Source organism: Emys orbicularis, chromosome 11 (genome assembly GCF_028017835.1).
Source record: "Emys orbicularis isolate rEmyOrb1 chromosome 11, rEmyOrb1.hap1, whole genome shotgun sequence".
NCBI lineage: Eukaryota > Metazoa > Chordata > Testudines > Emydidae > Emys > Emys orbicularis.
The window spans coordinates 44,622,817-44,634,839 of record NC_088693.1 but is presented as its reverse complement, the minus strand read 5'-3'; the positions used below and the strand labels follow the sequence as shown (position 1 = coordinate 44,634,839).

The following is a 12,023-nucleotide window of genomic DNA, read 5'->3' as shown; positions in this document are numbered from 1 at the left end:
AAATGATCAAAACATTGGCTTTTTCGAGGAGTAATAGTCATAGATCTTTCAAAAAGTAAATACGCTAAGAGTTCTGCTTATCAGAATTATGGAGAATTTGTGTTTTCTATGTTCTTAAAGACACAAAGTGAGTTACAAAAAAGAGACTGGGGAATGCAGACTTGAAATTTCGATGACCTTTGCTGATGACGCCGGAGAATACACTATTGTTATTCGCAATAAGCATGGAGAAGCTTCTGCATCAGCCTCTTTACTGGAAGAAGGTATTTGTATGTGCATGGATAGTGGGGGAGGAGGGATTAAGAAAAAAGTCAGTGTAAAAATATGGAAGAATAAGACTGGAGTTTTTTAAACTTGCTTTAAGATTAGCAAATTGGTGCCACTCAGTTTGATATAATAAAAACAGACTGGTCACAATGGTCGATGAGGTATTGCAGTAGCTTCCTTTTCTTTCTGAGCCATTAAATAGTTTCAAAATGGAGACATTCTTCTTTTAAGTGAGTCTCCTAAAGGAGGTCCTGAATCTATGGGCACTTTCCTAGCAGTTGTCAAACCACAGTGCTGTACAGAACCACTTGCAGGGCACAGGGTGAAATCCTGGCTTCCCTTTGATTCCAGTGGGGCCAGGATTTCACCCAACGTTTTCACTTCTGTAGAAGCAGATGGTAAGGAATGGCACACCGGCCTAGCTCCCTTCCACGCTCCTCTCCTTACCCCAGAGAAAGAGACGGTACTGGGAGCTCTGCAGGAGGAAGAGTGCCTACAGCTACTTTTCTGAGGATTTCTGCAGGAGGGAGAGAATATTTAACCTTAGGCTCATGCAGAGTTTAGACTCTCCTATTCAGTATAGCTACAGGAGCCTCTCCTCTTGCAGAGCTCTTAATGCTCTGCACAGTATATGGGGCTTTGAAGGTTGGCATTAGGGTTCTGGGGAAAGGAAACTAACTAAGGAGCTGGGAGATGTGCTTTAGAAAAAGAAACTAATTTAGAATATTTAGATATCCAGAGGGAAGGTGTGAAGTTATGGTTAGAAGGCTGAGAGCTGATGAGCTCTCTCTTTAGAAGTGGTCTGTACTTAAGAAAACCTGTCCTAGAACATATAAATTATGAAGTTTTAATCAAGACTGGGTGGAGCATCTATCTGTTTTAATGATTCTCACAGAGCATCAGGATGTGCACTTGTTCCACCACCGCCTGAAACTCTGTTTAAAATAATACATACTAATTGATAACTTCTGCAGCTTGTTTCTACATTTATGCCAGTAAAAATGGACAGTGGCTTACCAGAATTAATATGTAATTAACTCCTAGCTGATTATGAGGTCTACATAAAATCGCAACAAGAAATGATGTACCAAACTCAGGTGACTGCATATGTACAAGAACCTAAAGTGGCTGAGGTAGCCCCAGCTATTTTATATGCTGACTATGAAAAAGAATATGAAAAAGAACAAGCTCTAATTAGGAAGAAAATGGCAAAAGACACTGTGCAGATCCGGACTTTTGTAGATGAACAGGTAAGTATTTCAGTCATTTTAAATTGTGATTGGAGCAGTTCAAGTATTTTTATTTAGTTTCACAAATGTAAGAAGTCAGTTATTCTATAAACTCTGTAAAGTCAGTTCTACAAAAATCTATCACAAAACTGTTTGCTTTTCGCATAGGAATTCCACATTTCTTCCTTTGAAGAAAGACTTATCAAAGAAATTGAATACAGAATTATTAAGACCACCCTAGAAGAACTCCTGGAGGAAGACAGAGAAGAGATGGTGGTTGATATTCCTGAATCTGAAACAGTTGAAGCAGGATTTGATTTAAGATTAAAGAATTATAGAATCTTTGAGGGAATGGCTGTTACTTTCCATTGTAAGATGACTGGATATCCATTACCCAAGGTATACCAACGTGTATAAATGTATAATATAAATCACACAGATATTGTTTTAAATTATATCTACCTATGAAACAGGCCTGCTTCTATATTTGGAAACTTACTGAATGTGGTAGCTCACTGTCAGAGAACCCCTTCTTTATCCTACTCAGCTAGAAAACCACAAATTCCAAAAAAAAATGTACATTTTTCAGTCCTTTGTTCTCCCATCAAGCTGAGTTTCCATTTTGTAGATTTGTGCAATAGTTCTGGATAAGGAAATGTGCTAGATTCACCAGTACACTATGGCAAAGTATTGCGCTACTCAAGCATCACAGAGTGTCACAGAGAAGTGGTCACATAGTAGTGAATCTGGCTTGTTTCTGTTTCATTCTTTATGTATCATAATGCTGTATTTTATATTGGATACTGATTTTCATATCACGTGTCACTGCAAAAAGCTGTTCTTTACTCTTTCTTATTTCAAGTAAAATTGTTTGCCAACTACATGTTGGTTACAGTTGTGCAATAGTTGAAAAGTAGTGGGAAAGACCTAGCAGAGTCTTAAGTAATGTACATGGGTACACATTACTGTATTCTAATCTCCATGAGGGTTCACTCCAATTTTTACTATTTGTGCAGATTGCGTGGTACAAGGATGGTAAACGCATTAAGCATGGAGAGCGCTACCACATGGAAGTTCTGCAAGATGGCAGCGCTAGTCTACATTTACCTGTTGTGTTGCCTGAAGATGAAGGAATTTATACAGTCTTTGCCAGCAATGTTAAAGGAAATGCCATTTGCTCTGCAAAGCTATACATTGAACCTGTTGCACCAGTTGGAGCTCCAGGTTATATGCCAGCACCAGATGTTATGAAAAGATATCGGTAAGTACAGGGTAATATGCAAGTCTCTTGTTCATTCCAGTCCACTACAAATAAACAGTGTCCAGTGATCCCATCATGTAGTCCAAGCTAAACAAGTTTAGACCATCAGCCCTCCATGCTGTTGGAAGTACTGATGTTGATTCAGTAAGTGGCACTTTGTTCTGTGGGTCAATATGAACCAAATCCCCATTGCTACAGGGCAATGTGATTCTGGAGGTACCATCTTCCAGCTAATAGGTCTAAACAAGGTACTGGTTTTATTAACTGTAATATTATTTGACATTGCACAGATTCTTCATATTGATTAAACAAAAGGAAACAAACTACAAATAATAATTTTACCTCACCTTTTTCCCTAGGTAAATTGATTTTAACAAGTTTTAAAATATTAGGCACAGGAGATGAATTATATATTGCTTTAGCCTGGTTCTAGGCGTCGTTGCTACAGCACAGCTTTTTTGTTCCTTCCTCAGGTCTCTTTCTCCCCGTTCCCCAAGCCGTTCTCCAGCCCGTAGTTCTCCATCTCGTTCTCCTGCCCGCAGACTAGATGAAACTGATGAAGGACAACTGGAGAGATTGTATAAGCCAGTTTTTGTGTTGAAACCTAGTTCCTTTAAAAGTGCAGAGGGGCAGACGGCGAGATTTGACCTAAAAGTAGTTGGCAGACCCATGCCAGAAACATACTGGTTTCATAATGGTATCTCAATTTATTTTCATACACTAATATAAATATCGAGAAAAAATATAGTATTTTCCATGTTGGGAAACAGTACTGGGTGTAAAAAAAATTGTCTATTTCTGCAGGTCAACAAGTTGTTAATGACTATACTCATAAAATAGTAGTTAAAGAAGATGGCACACAGTCAATGATCATTGTCCATGCTAGTCCTGATGATTCTGGTGAATGGACTGTCGTTGCTCAGAACAGGGCAGGCAAAGCAACGATCTCTATGACCTTGACAGTGGAAGGTATTTACTCTGCACATTTTGGAAAGAACTCTATAATTATTATGTATAGAAACAGCTATTTCAATTTCTGTGTTGGATCACTTCTTTCTTGCTCTTTCAGCTCAAGAACATCTAGTGAAACCACATTTTGTAGAAAGGCTGAAGAATGTTAGTGTCAAGGAAGGTACTAAACTGAAAATGTCAGTGAAAGCTACTGGTAACCCTAATCCTGACATTGTATGGTTGAAGAACAGCGAAATCATTGTACCTCATAAATACCCAAAGATCAAGTAAGTGCTTCTTAAAAAGATGATGTGTAAAAACAGTAAAGATATCAATAAGCCTGGTCCTGCAAGGTACTAAGTGCCTCCTAGCGTTGGCTGAGTGTCTCCAATTCCCAAATAATGTAGTAGATCAGAACTGAGAGTTCCCATTGTGAGTACTAAGGACCCGATCCCATGGCCTTTGAAGACTATGGGAGTCTTTCCACTGACTTCAATGAGGATTGAATCTGGCCCTAAAAGTGTGCAATAACTTACAGGCTCAGGCCTGCCTTTTGCCTTCTGTACATTTATATTATGTAAATTTCAATAAAACTTAAAACCGAATTGTAAAAGACCCTCCACTAGCTTTCTGTATCTACAGTCCTCTAGTAGATGAAACTTGTACTGATTTCAAAATCACTAAAGATTGCTACTTTATGTTTATACAGTGCCTAGCACAATGAGGCCACATTCTTGGTTGGTCATTAGGCACTACCATGATTAAGTATTATTTTTTATTCCACCAGAAGTTTGCCTGCTTAAGGGTTTTGGGACCTAATTGTGAAGGAGATATGTGAGAAAATAATGTATATATTTTTAATATTTCAGAATTGAGGGAACTAAAGGAGAAGCTGCACTTAAAATTGAGTCCACTGTCAAGCATGATGCTGCATGGTATACTGCCACCGCTATCAATAAAGCGGGGCGCGACACTACACGGTGCAAGGTAAATGTCGAAGTGGAATTTTCAGAACCTGAACCAGAAAGGAAATTAATCATTCCAAGGGGAACATACAGAGCAAAGGAGATTGCAGCACCTGAGCTTGAGCCTCTCCATTTGCGTTATGGTCAAGAGCAATGGGAGGAGGGAGACCTTTATGACAAAGAGAAACAACAAAAGCCATTCTTTAAGAAGAAACTCACTTCACTGAGGCTCAAGCGCTTTGGACCAGCTCATTTTGACTGCAGACTGACACCAATTGGTGACCCCACTATGGTGGTCGACTGGCTACATGATGGCAAGCCCCTGGAGGCAGCCAATAGACTCCGTATGATTAATGAATTTGGATACTGCAGTCTGGATTATGGAGTAGCCTATCCTAGAGACAGTGGAGTGATCACTTGCAGGGCAAGTAACAAATATGGTACTGACCACACATCGGCTACCCTTATAGTTAAAGATGAGAAAAGCCTTGTGGAAGAAACTCAGTTGCCGGAAGGCAGGAAGGGACTGCAGCGAATTGAAGAGATGGAAAGAATGGCCCATGAGGGGGCCCTTGCTGGAGTGACAGAGGACCAAAAAGAGAAGCAAACGCCAGAAATTGTTTTGGTCCCTGAGCCTGCCAGAGTTCTGGAGGGTGAAACTGCACGGTTCCGCTGCCGTGTCACAGGCTATCCACAGCCCAAAGTCAATTGGTATCTCAATGGGCAGCTCATTCGTAAAAGCAAAAGGTTTAGACTCCGCTATGATGGTATCTACTACCTGGACATCGTGGACTGCAAATCATACGATACAGGTGAAGTGAAGGTTACAGCAGAAAATCCAGAGGGGGTAATGGAACATAAAGTGAAACTTGAGATCCAGCAGAGGGAAGATTTCAGGTCTGTCCTTCGCCGGGCACCTGAACCCAGGCACGAGCCAGCAGCAACAGAGCCTGGCAAACTTCTCTTTGAAGTTCAAAAGGTAGACAAGCCTGCTGAGACAACTACCAAAGAGGTGGTGAAGCTAAAAAGGGCTGAGAGAATCACTCACGAGAAGCTAACGGAAGAGACTGAAGAGCTACGCAGTAAATTCAAGCGTAGGACAGAGGAGGGCTATTATGAAGCCATTACTGCTGTGGAGCTTAAGTCTCGTAAAAAAGATGAATCATATGAAGAAATGCTTAAAAAGACAAAAGAGGAACTTCTTCACTGGACCAAAGACTTAACCGAGGAACAGAAGAAAGTGCTTCTTGCTGAAGGCGAACTCACCATTCCAGCTATCAAACCAGAGAGGCTTGAGCTTAGTCCAAGTATGGAGGCTCCTAAGATACTTGAACGAATTCAAAGCCAGACAGTAGCCCAAGGTAGTGATGCACATTTCCGTGTTAGAGTAGTAGGGAAACCAGACCCTGAATGCCAATGGTTCAGAAATGGTGTACAGATTGAGCGGTCTGATCGGATATATTGGTACTGGCCTGAAGATAACGTTTGTGAATTGGTCATCAGAGATGTAACAGCTGAGGACTCTGCCAGCATCATGGTGAAAGCAATCAATATAGCTGGTGAAACTTCAAGCCATGCTTTCTTGCTAGTACAAGGTAATGTGTAAATCCCTTTAATGTACCCTGTTCATTAACAAAATGTGTTTGTCTTTGTAGTCCACAGGTTATCAACTCTGAATATTTTTTATTTTGCAGCCAAACAGTTAATAAGTTTCATGCAAAATTTACAAGATGTTGTTGCTAAAGAGAGAGATTCCATGGCAACCTTTGAATGTGAAACCTCAGAACCCTTTATCAAAGTGAAATGGTATAAAAATGGAATAGAAATTTTTTCTGGAGACAAATACAGGATGCACTCTGACAGAAAAGGTCACTTTCTTTCTGTGCTAATGATTGACATGTTAGATGCTGAGGACTACAGCTGTGCATTGGTAGAAGATGAAACTGTAAAAACAACTGCTAAGCTTATTGTTGAAGGTAGGAATAAAAGCTTTATTATCACTCAATGTTTTTATAGTGAAATCTTCCAGGAAGAAGTCAGCTATCACCAATGAACATAGCAGCATGCATTTCGCTGCATAGAACATTGCAGAAATGTTTACACTATGTTTATATTTTTTAATGCAACATGAAAGCCTGAATATTATTTTATGTTCAGGGTTTAAAAATAATATTGATTTAGATGCAAGTTTGCTTCTTTAAAACCAAATGTTTTTATAAGAAATGTTTCATAAAACTCTTTAAAAAAGCATTTGTGAATGTATTTATGTTCTAATGCAGGTGCCGTTATTGAGTTTGTTAAAGAACTTAAGGATATTGAAGTCCCAGAGTCCTTCTCAGGCGAGCTTGAATGCGAGATTTCCCCTGAAGATGTGGAGGGGAAATGGTATTGTGACGATGTGGAGCTCACATCCAATAGTAAATACATGATTACGTCCCGGCGTGGTCGCCAAATTCTCACTGTTAAAGATGTTAGTAAGGAAGACCAAGGAAAGTACAGCTTTGTTGTAGATGGCAAAAAGACCAGTTGCAAACTGAAGATGAAGCGTAAGCCTTTCTAATCACATACCCCTTCTTTCCTACAGATTTAAGAGTAATTATTTTGTTTATCTGTTGTGAGGATTAATTTATTTTTCTTTCATATTTCATAGCTCGTCCTGTGACTATTCTTCAAGGACTTACTGATCAGAAAGTCTGTGAGGGTGATATTGTGCAACTTGAAGTTAAAGTCTCCCTAGAAAATGTTGAAGGTGTCTGGATGAAGGATGGTATTGAAATTCAGCCAAATGACCGTGTGCACGTTGTGCTGGACAAGCAGTCACATATGTTGTTAGTTGAAGATGTAACAAAGGAAGATAGTGGAAATTACTCCTTTAATATTCCCAATCTTTTTCTTTCAACCACTGGACGAGTCTCTGTTTATAGTAAGTGACTATTGTTAGCCAGTCCAACGTTTTTTCAAAGGCATGGGTGGTCATTTGTTTGCTTTATTTCTTGTTAATTTAAGGGAGGGTTTACATTAATATTTTTGTGACTTGCCAGGTGTAGACATAGTGGTTCCACTAAAAGATGTTCACACTATTGAAGGAACAAAAGCTGTCTTTGAATGCAAAGTTTCAGTCCCTGATGTGTCTTCATCCAAATGGTACCTAAACGATCAACAGATAAAGCCTGATGACCGTATACAAGCTGTCTGCAAAGGCACTAAACAAAGGCTAGTGCTTACCAGGACCTATGCATCAGATGAAGGACAATACAAATTGATGGTTGGCAAAGTTGAAACCAGTTGCAATCTTACAGTAGAAAGTAGGTATTCATTAAGATGCACAGTAGTTCCTAAAATATTGCTTGCTAATATAACAAAGTGGTTGTGACTAATATTTCTAATGAACTTGTTTTACAGAAATTCAGATTATTAGAGGCCTTCATGACATCACATGCACTGAAACTCAGAATGTATCCTTTGAAGTTGAGCTATCTCATGCAGGTATTGATGTTTTATGGCACTTCAAAGACCAAGAGCTCAAGCCTAGTCCTAAATACAAAATCGAAGCACGAGGCAAAATATATAAATTGACAGTGGTCAACATGATGAAAGATGATGAAGGTGAATACACATTTTACGCTGGAGAAAAGAAAACATCTGGGAAGCTTGTAGTAGCAGGTTAGTAGGCTTAAATCCCAAAAAGTGTCTCACTTTGATTTTAAAAAAATGTGCCCAATGTAATAAGCAATTTACATATTTTGAAACAGCACCTGGCAATTTTGCTCTTGCTATACCTTTCTCCACTCTTTTTTCTTTTCTCTTCTTTTTCCTGAGGTTTGTCTCTCCTTCTCTATCTTATTTTTTCTGTTCTCTTCTCGGCTTTGATTCAGCAACTTTTAGGTGGGTGTTTAAATGCTTTGATAAATTGGGGCCATAATGTAGAATGATGCACAAATGAAGGCAGTATGTTGTCCTCAGAATCTGTGTAGCCAGTGGATTTCAGCAAAGCTGCATTTCAGTATAGGGGAAAAAATAATCTAATGAGACAGCTGAAACACTGAACAAATAACTCATGCTTTTGCTTCCCAACAGGTGGTGCCATTGCAAAGCCTCTCACTGATCTAACAGTGGCTGAATCCCAAGAAGCTGTTTTTGAATGTGAGGTGGCAAATCCTGATTCTGATGGCCAGTGGTTGAAGGATGGTAAACCATTATCTATGACCGATCACCTCCGAAGCGAATCAGATGGTTTAAAGAGGAGACTTAATATTCCAGTCACCAAGCTAGATGATATGGGTGAATATACCTACAAAGTGGCATCCTCAAAAACATCTGCCAAATTGAAGGTTGAAGGTCAGTAATTCTATCCTGATTTGATACTTTTAAGGGCTTGATTCAAAGAACATTGAGGTCAATGTCCTTTGGCTCAGGTCCTAAGACACAAAATAAAACTAAGTATGATATATATCATCATTCTTAGCAACTGTCTTTTGTATTTAAAATGCATGATGTTTGAGGCAATAAATGGATACAATTTTTGGATATTCCATGTTAGAATTTAACATAATATTTTGATAAAAACATATTCAGTGTATGCTGTAAACCATTAAAAAGTCAACATTTGCCAATTGTGTAGTAGCATTTTAAATACAGAAAAACTATGTTAATCTTAGATACTGATAGCTGCTGGGAAATGCTGTTTTGTTTTGGGGTTTTTTGTGTGTCTGGTGGGGGGGGGGTTGGTGACCATGATATGTGTATAAAGTGTATGTCTTTGGATCTTAAAATAAAAGTGGATCATAACATCTTTTGTAAAATGACAATATTTAACTTTCTTTGAGTTTCAGTTTGCTTTTTCAGCTTTATTGGTAATTGTTTTTCTAGCTGTTAAAATAAAGAAGACACTAAAGAACCTAACTGTAACAGAAACACAAGATGCAGTTTTTTCTGTGGAACTTACCCATCCTGATGTTAAAGGAGTTCAGTGGATCAAAAACGGCATTGAACTTAAATCAGATGACAAATATGAGATTACAGTGAAGGGAACTGTTTACACACTGCAAGTGAAAAATTGTGTTATCACTGATGAGTCCATTTACAATTTTAAGCTTGGAAGGTTAGGTGCCAGTGCCAGACTCCACGTTGAAAGTAAGTCAATTTGTGATCATTTCAGCAATTAGTCTAATGACTGGTTTAAAATTTAAATCACAAGTATGAATAAACTGTTGTAATTCTCTTCCTTAAGCTGTTAAGATAATCAAAAAGCCAAAGGATGTGACTGCTTTGGAAAATGCCACTGTTTCCTTTGAATTGAGTGTTTCCCATGATACCATACCGATCAAATGGTTCCACAAAAATGTTGAGATTAAGTCAAGTGACAAGTACAGTATGATCTCTCAAAGGAAAGTTCACAAGCTGATGTTGCAGAATATATCTCCCTCTGATGCTGGAGAATACACAGCTGTAGTAGGACAACTGGAGTGCAAAGCAAAGCTGTTTGTGGAAAGTAAGTATTTCATGCCACACTAGCTCATGTATTATAATTAGTCCTTACACAGGATGACTGTTACTCTTTGCATTTCCAATTTTATAAACAGAATTTAAAAGACAATACTATCTGATTTTTTTTCATTCTCTTGTTTTTTCATAGCCATACATATTACAAAGACCATGAAAAATATTGAGGTTCCTGAGACCAAAACTGCCTCCTTTCAGTGTGAAGTATCTCATTTCAATGTACCTGCTGTATGGCTAAAAAATGGTGTGGAAATTGAAATGAGTCAAAAGTTTAAAATAGTGGTTCAGGGGAAACTCCATCAGCTCAATATCATTAACACAAGCAGTGAAGATTCTGCAGAATATACATTTGTCTGTGGGAATGACAGAGTCAGTGCAACTCTGACAGTGAACCGTAAGTGAAAATAAAAATTAACCAAAGTGTTTTCTATTACCAAAATAGTTATGATATTAATATATGATTAAAGCTTCTTTGTGTTCAATATAAACTGAAACATACCCCATCTACTGGTTAGAGCGGGAATATGGGAATCAGGAGACATGGGGTAAAATTCTCAAAAGAAGTACCTAAGGAGCCTAAATCCCATTTTCAAAAGAGATTTAGGCACTTATGAGCTCAAAGTCCCTTTGACTTTTATTAAGGCTTAGGCTTCTAAGTGGCTAGATCACATTTTGAAAATGGGACTTAGGCTCCTAAATCATTTAAAATGTTATTCCTAGATTCGATTCTCAAATCTTGACTCTGACTCTGACACAGAATGTCACTTTGACATTGCACAAGTCATTTAGCTGCTCTGTGCCTCAGTTTCACCATCTATAAAATGGGAATATTCCCTTTTCTAAATTATTTTGAGATCCTTGAATGAAAGGCCCTATACAACTACAGAGTGATATGGTTTGTTTTTGGCGTTTGTTTGTTTTTTGAGTTTAAAACTTTTTTTTTTTGTTCCAGAAAATAAGATTATTCAGGTCACTTTGTATCTATGAGCTTTCCATTGGTTTTATATTTTTCCTTACTGATTTCACAACAATATGTGATAAAAAACAAATACACTTATTAAAGAGTAGTAAGTTCCAAATAAAATGCTGAAAAGGACACTCTCTTTTTGGTAATTTTTGTGCTAAATGCAAGAAGCCCAGTTTTCAAGTAATGGCTTCTTTTATAATATTTTGCAAAACCAATGAGGGAAGGACCTTAGTCTTAATGCAATCTGATTAAAGAATTGTGAAGCAATTCAGGTTCCTGTTAAGACACATTCTTAAATCATATGGCTATTTCTTTTCTTTTAGCTATCTTGATTACATCCATGCTGAAAGACATCAATGCTGAAGAGAAAGATACAATAACATTTGAAGTAACTGTCAACTACGAAGGCATCACATACAAGTGGTTAAAGAATGGGGTGGAGATAAAATCAACTGACAGGTGCCAGATAAGAACTAAAAAGCTTACACATTCTCTTGCCATAAGGAATGTCCACTTTGGTGATGCTGCAGAATACAGTTTTGTTGCTGGGAAAGCTGTTTCATCAGCCACTTTATATGTGGAAGGTATTTGTTTTCATAGTCTGTATATTTAAGGAATGTAATGGCCCTCCTGATATATGTTTACAGCACTCATCGTATATCCATGGTATTTCCCTAGCTCGACACATTGAATTTAGGAAGCACATTAAAGACATCAAGGTTGTAGAGAAGAAACGAGCCATTTTTGAATGTGAAATCTCAGAACCTGACATTTCAGTGCAGTGGATGAAGGATGGCCAGGAACTCCAGCTTGGTGACAGGTAATCTTTTTCTCCAGAACAAGACCCTAGTATTCCTTATATTTTTTCAGAAAAATAGCTC

General features: G+C 38.2%; 1 protein-coding gene across 1 annotated transcript in view; it reads left to right on the top strand.

Moving 5' to 3' along the window:
* Positions 1-12,023, top strand: part of TTN (titin) — a 309,203-nt gene that overhangs the window by 21,560 nt on the left and 275,620 nt on the right. The window contains exons 19-37 of the mRNA XM_065413700.1: positions 121-263; positions 1,312-1,517; positions 1,665-1,895; positions 2,513-2,757; positions 3,231-3,454; positions 3,562-3,726; positions 3,827-3,995; positions 4,578-6,268; positions 6,368-6,649; positions 6,953-7,219; positions 7,324-7,596; positions 7,715-7,978; positions 8,076-8,336; positions 8,751-9,011; positions 9,543-9,806; positions 9,904-10,164; positions 10,309-10,569; positions 11,466-11,726; positions 11,821-11,962. Of these exons, the coding sequence (XP_065269772.1) occupies positions 121-263; positions 1,312-1,517; positions 1,665-1,895; positions 2,513-2,757; positions 3,231-3,454; positions 3,562-3,726; positions 3,827-3,995; positions 4,578-6,268; positions 6,368-6,649; positions 6,953-7,219; positions 7,324-7,596; positions 7,715-7,978; positions 8,076-8,336; positions 8,751-9,011; positions 9,543-9,806; positions 9,904-10,164; positions 10,309-10,569; positions 11,466-11,726; positions 11,821-11,962 (5,871 nt within the window). The remainder of the gene's footprint in view (positions 1-120; positions 264-1,311; positions 1,518-1,664; positions 1,896-2,512; positions 2,758-3,230; positions 3,455-3,561; positions 3,727-3,826; positions 3,996-4,577; positions 6,269-6,367; positions 6,650-6,952; positions 7,220-7,323; positions 7,597-7,714; positions 7,979-8,075; positions 8,337-8,750; positions 9,012-9,542; positions 9,807-9,903; positions 10,165-10,308; positions 10,570-11,465; positions 11,727-11,820; positions 11,963-12,023) is intronic.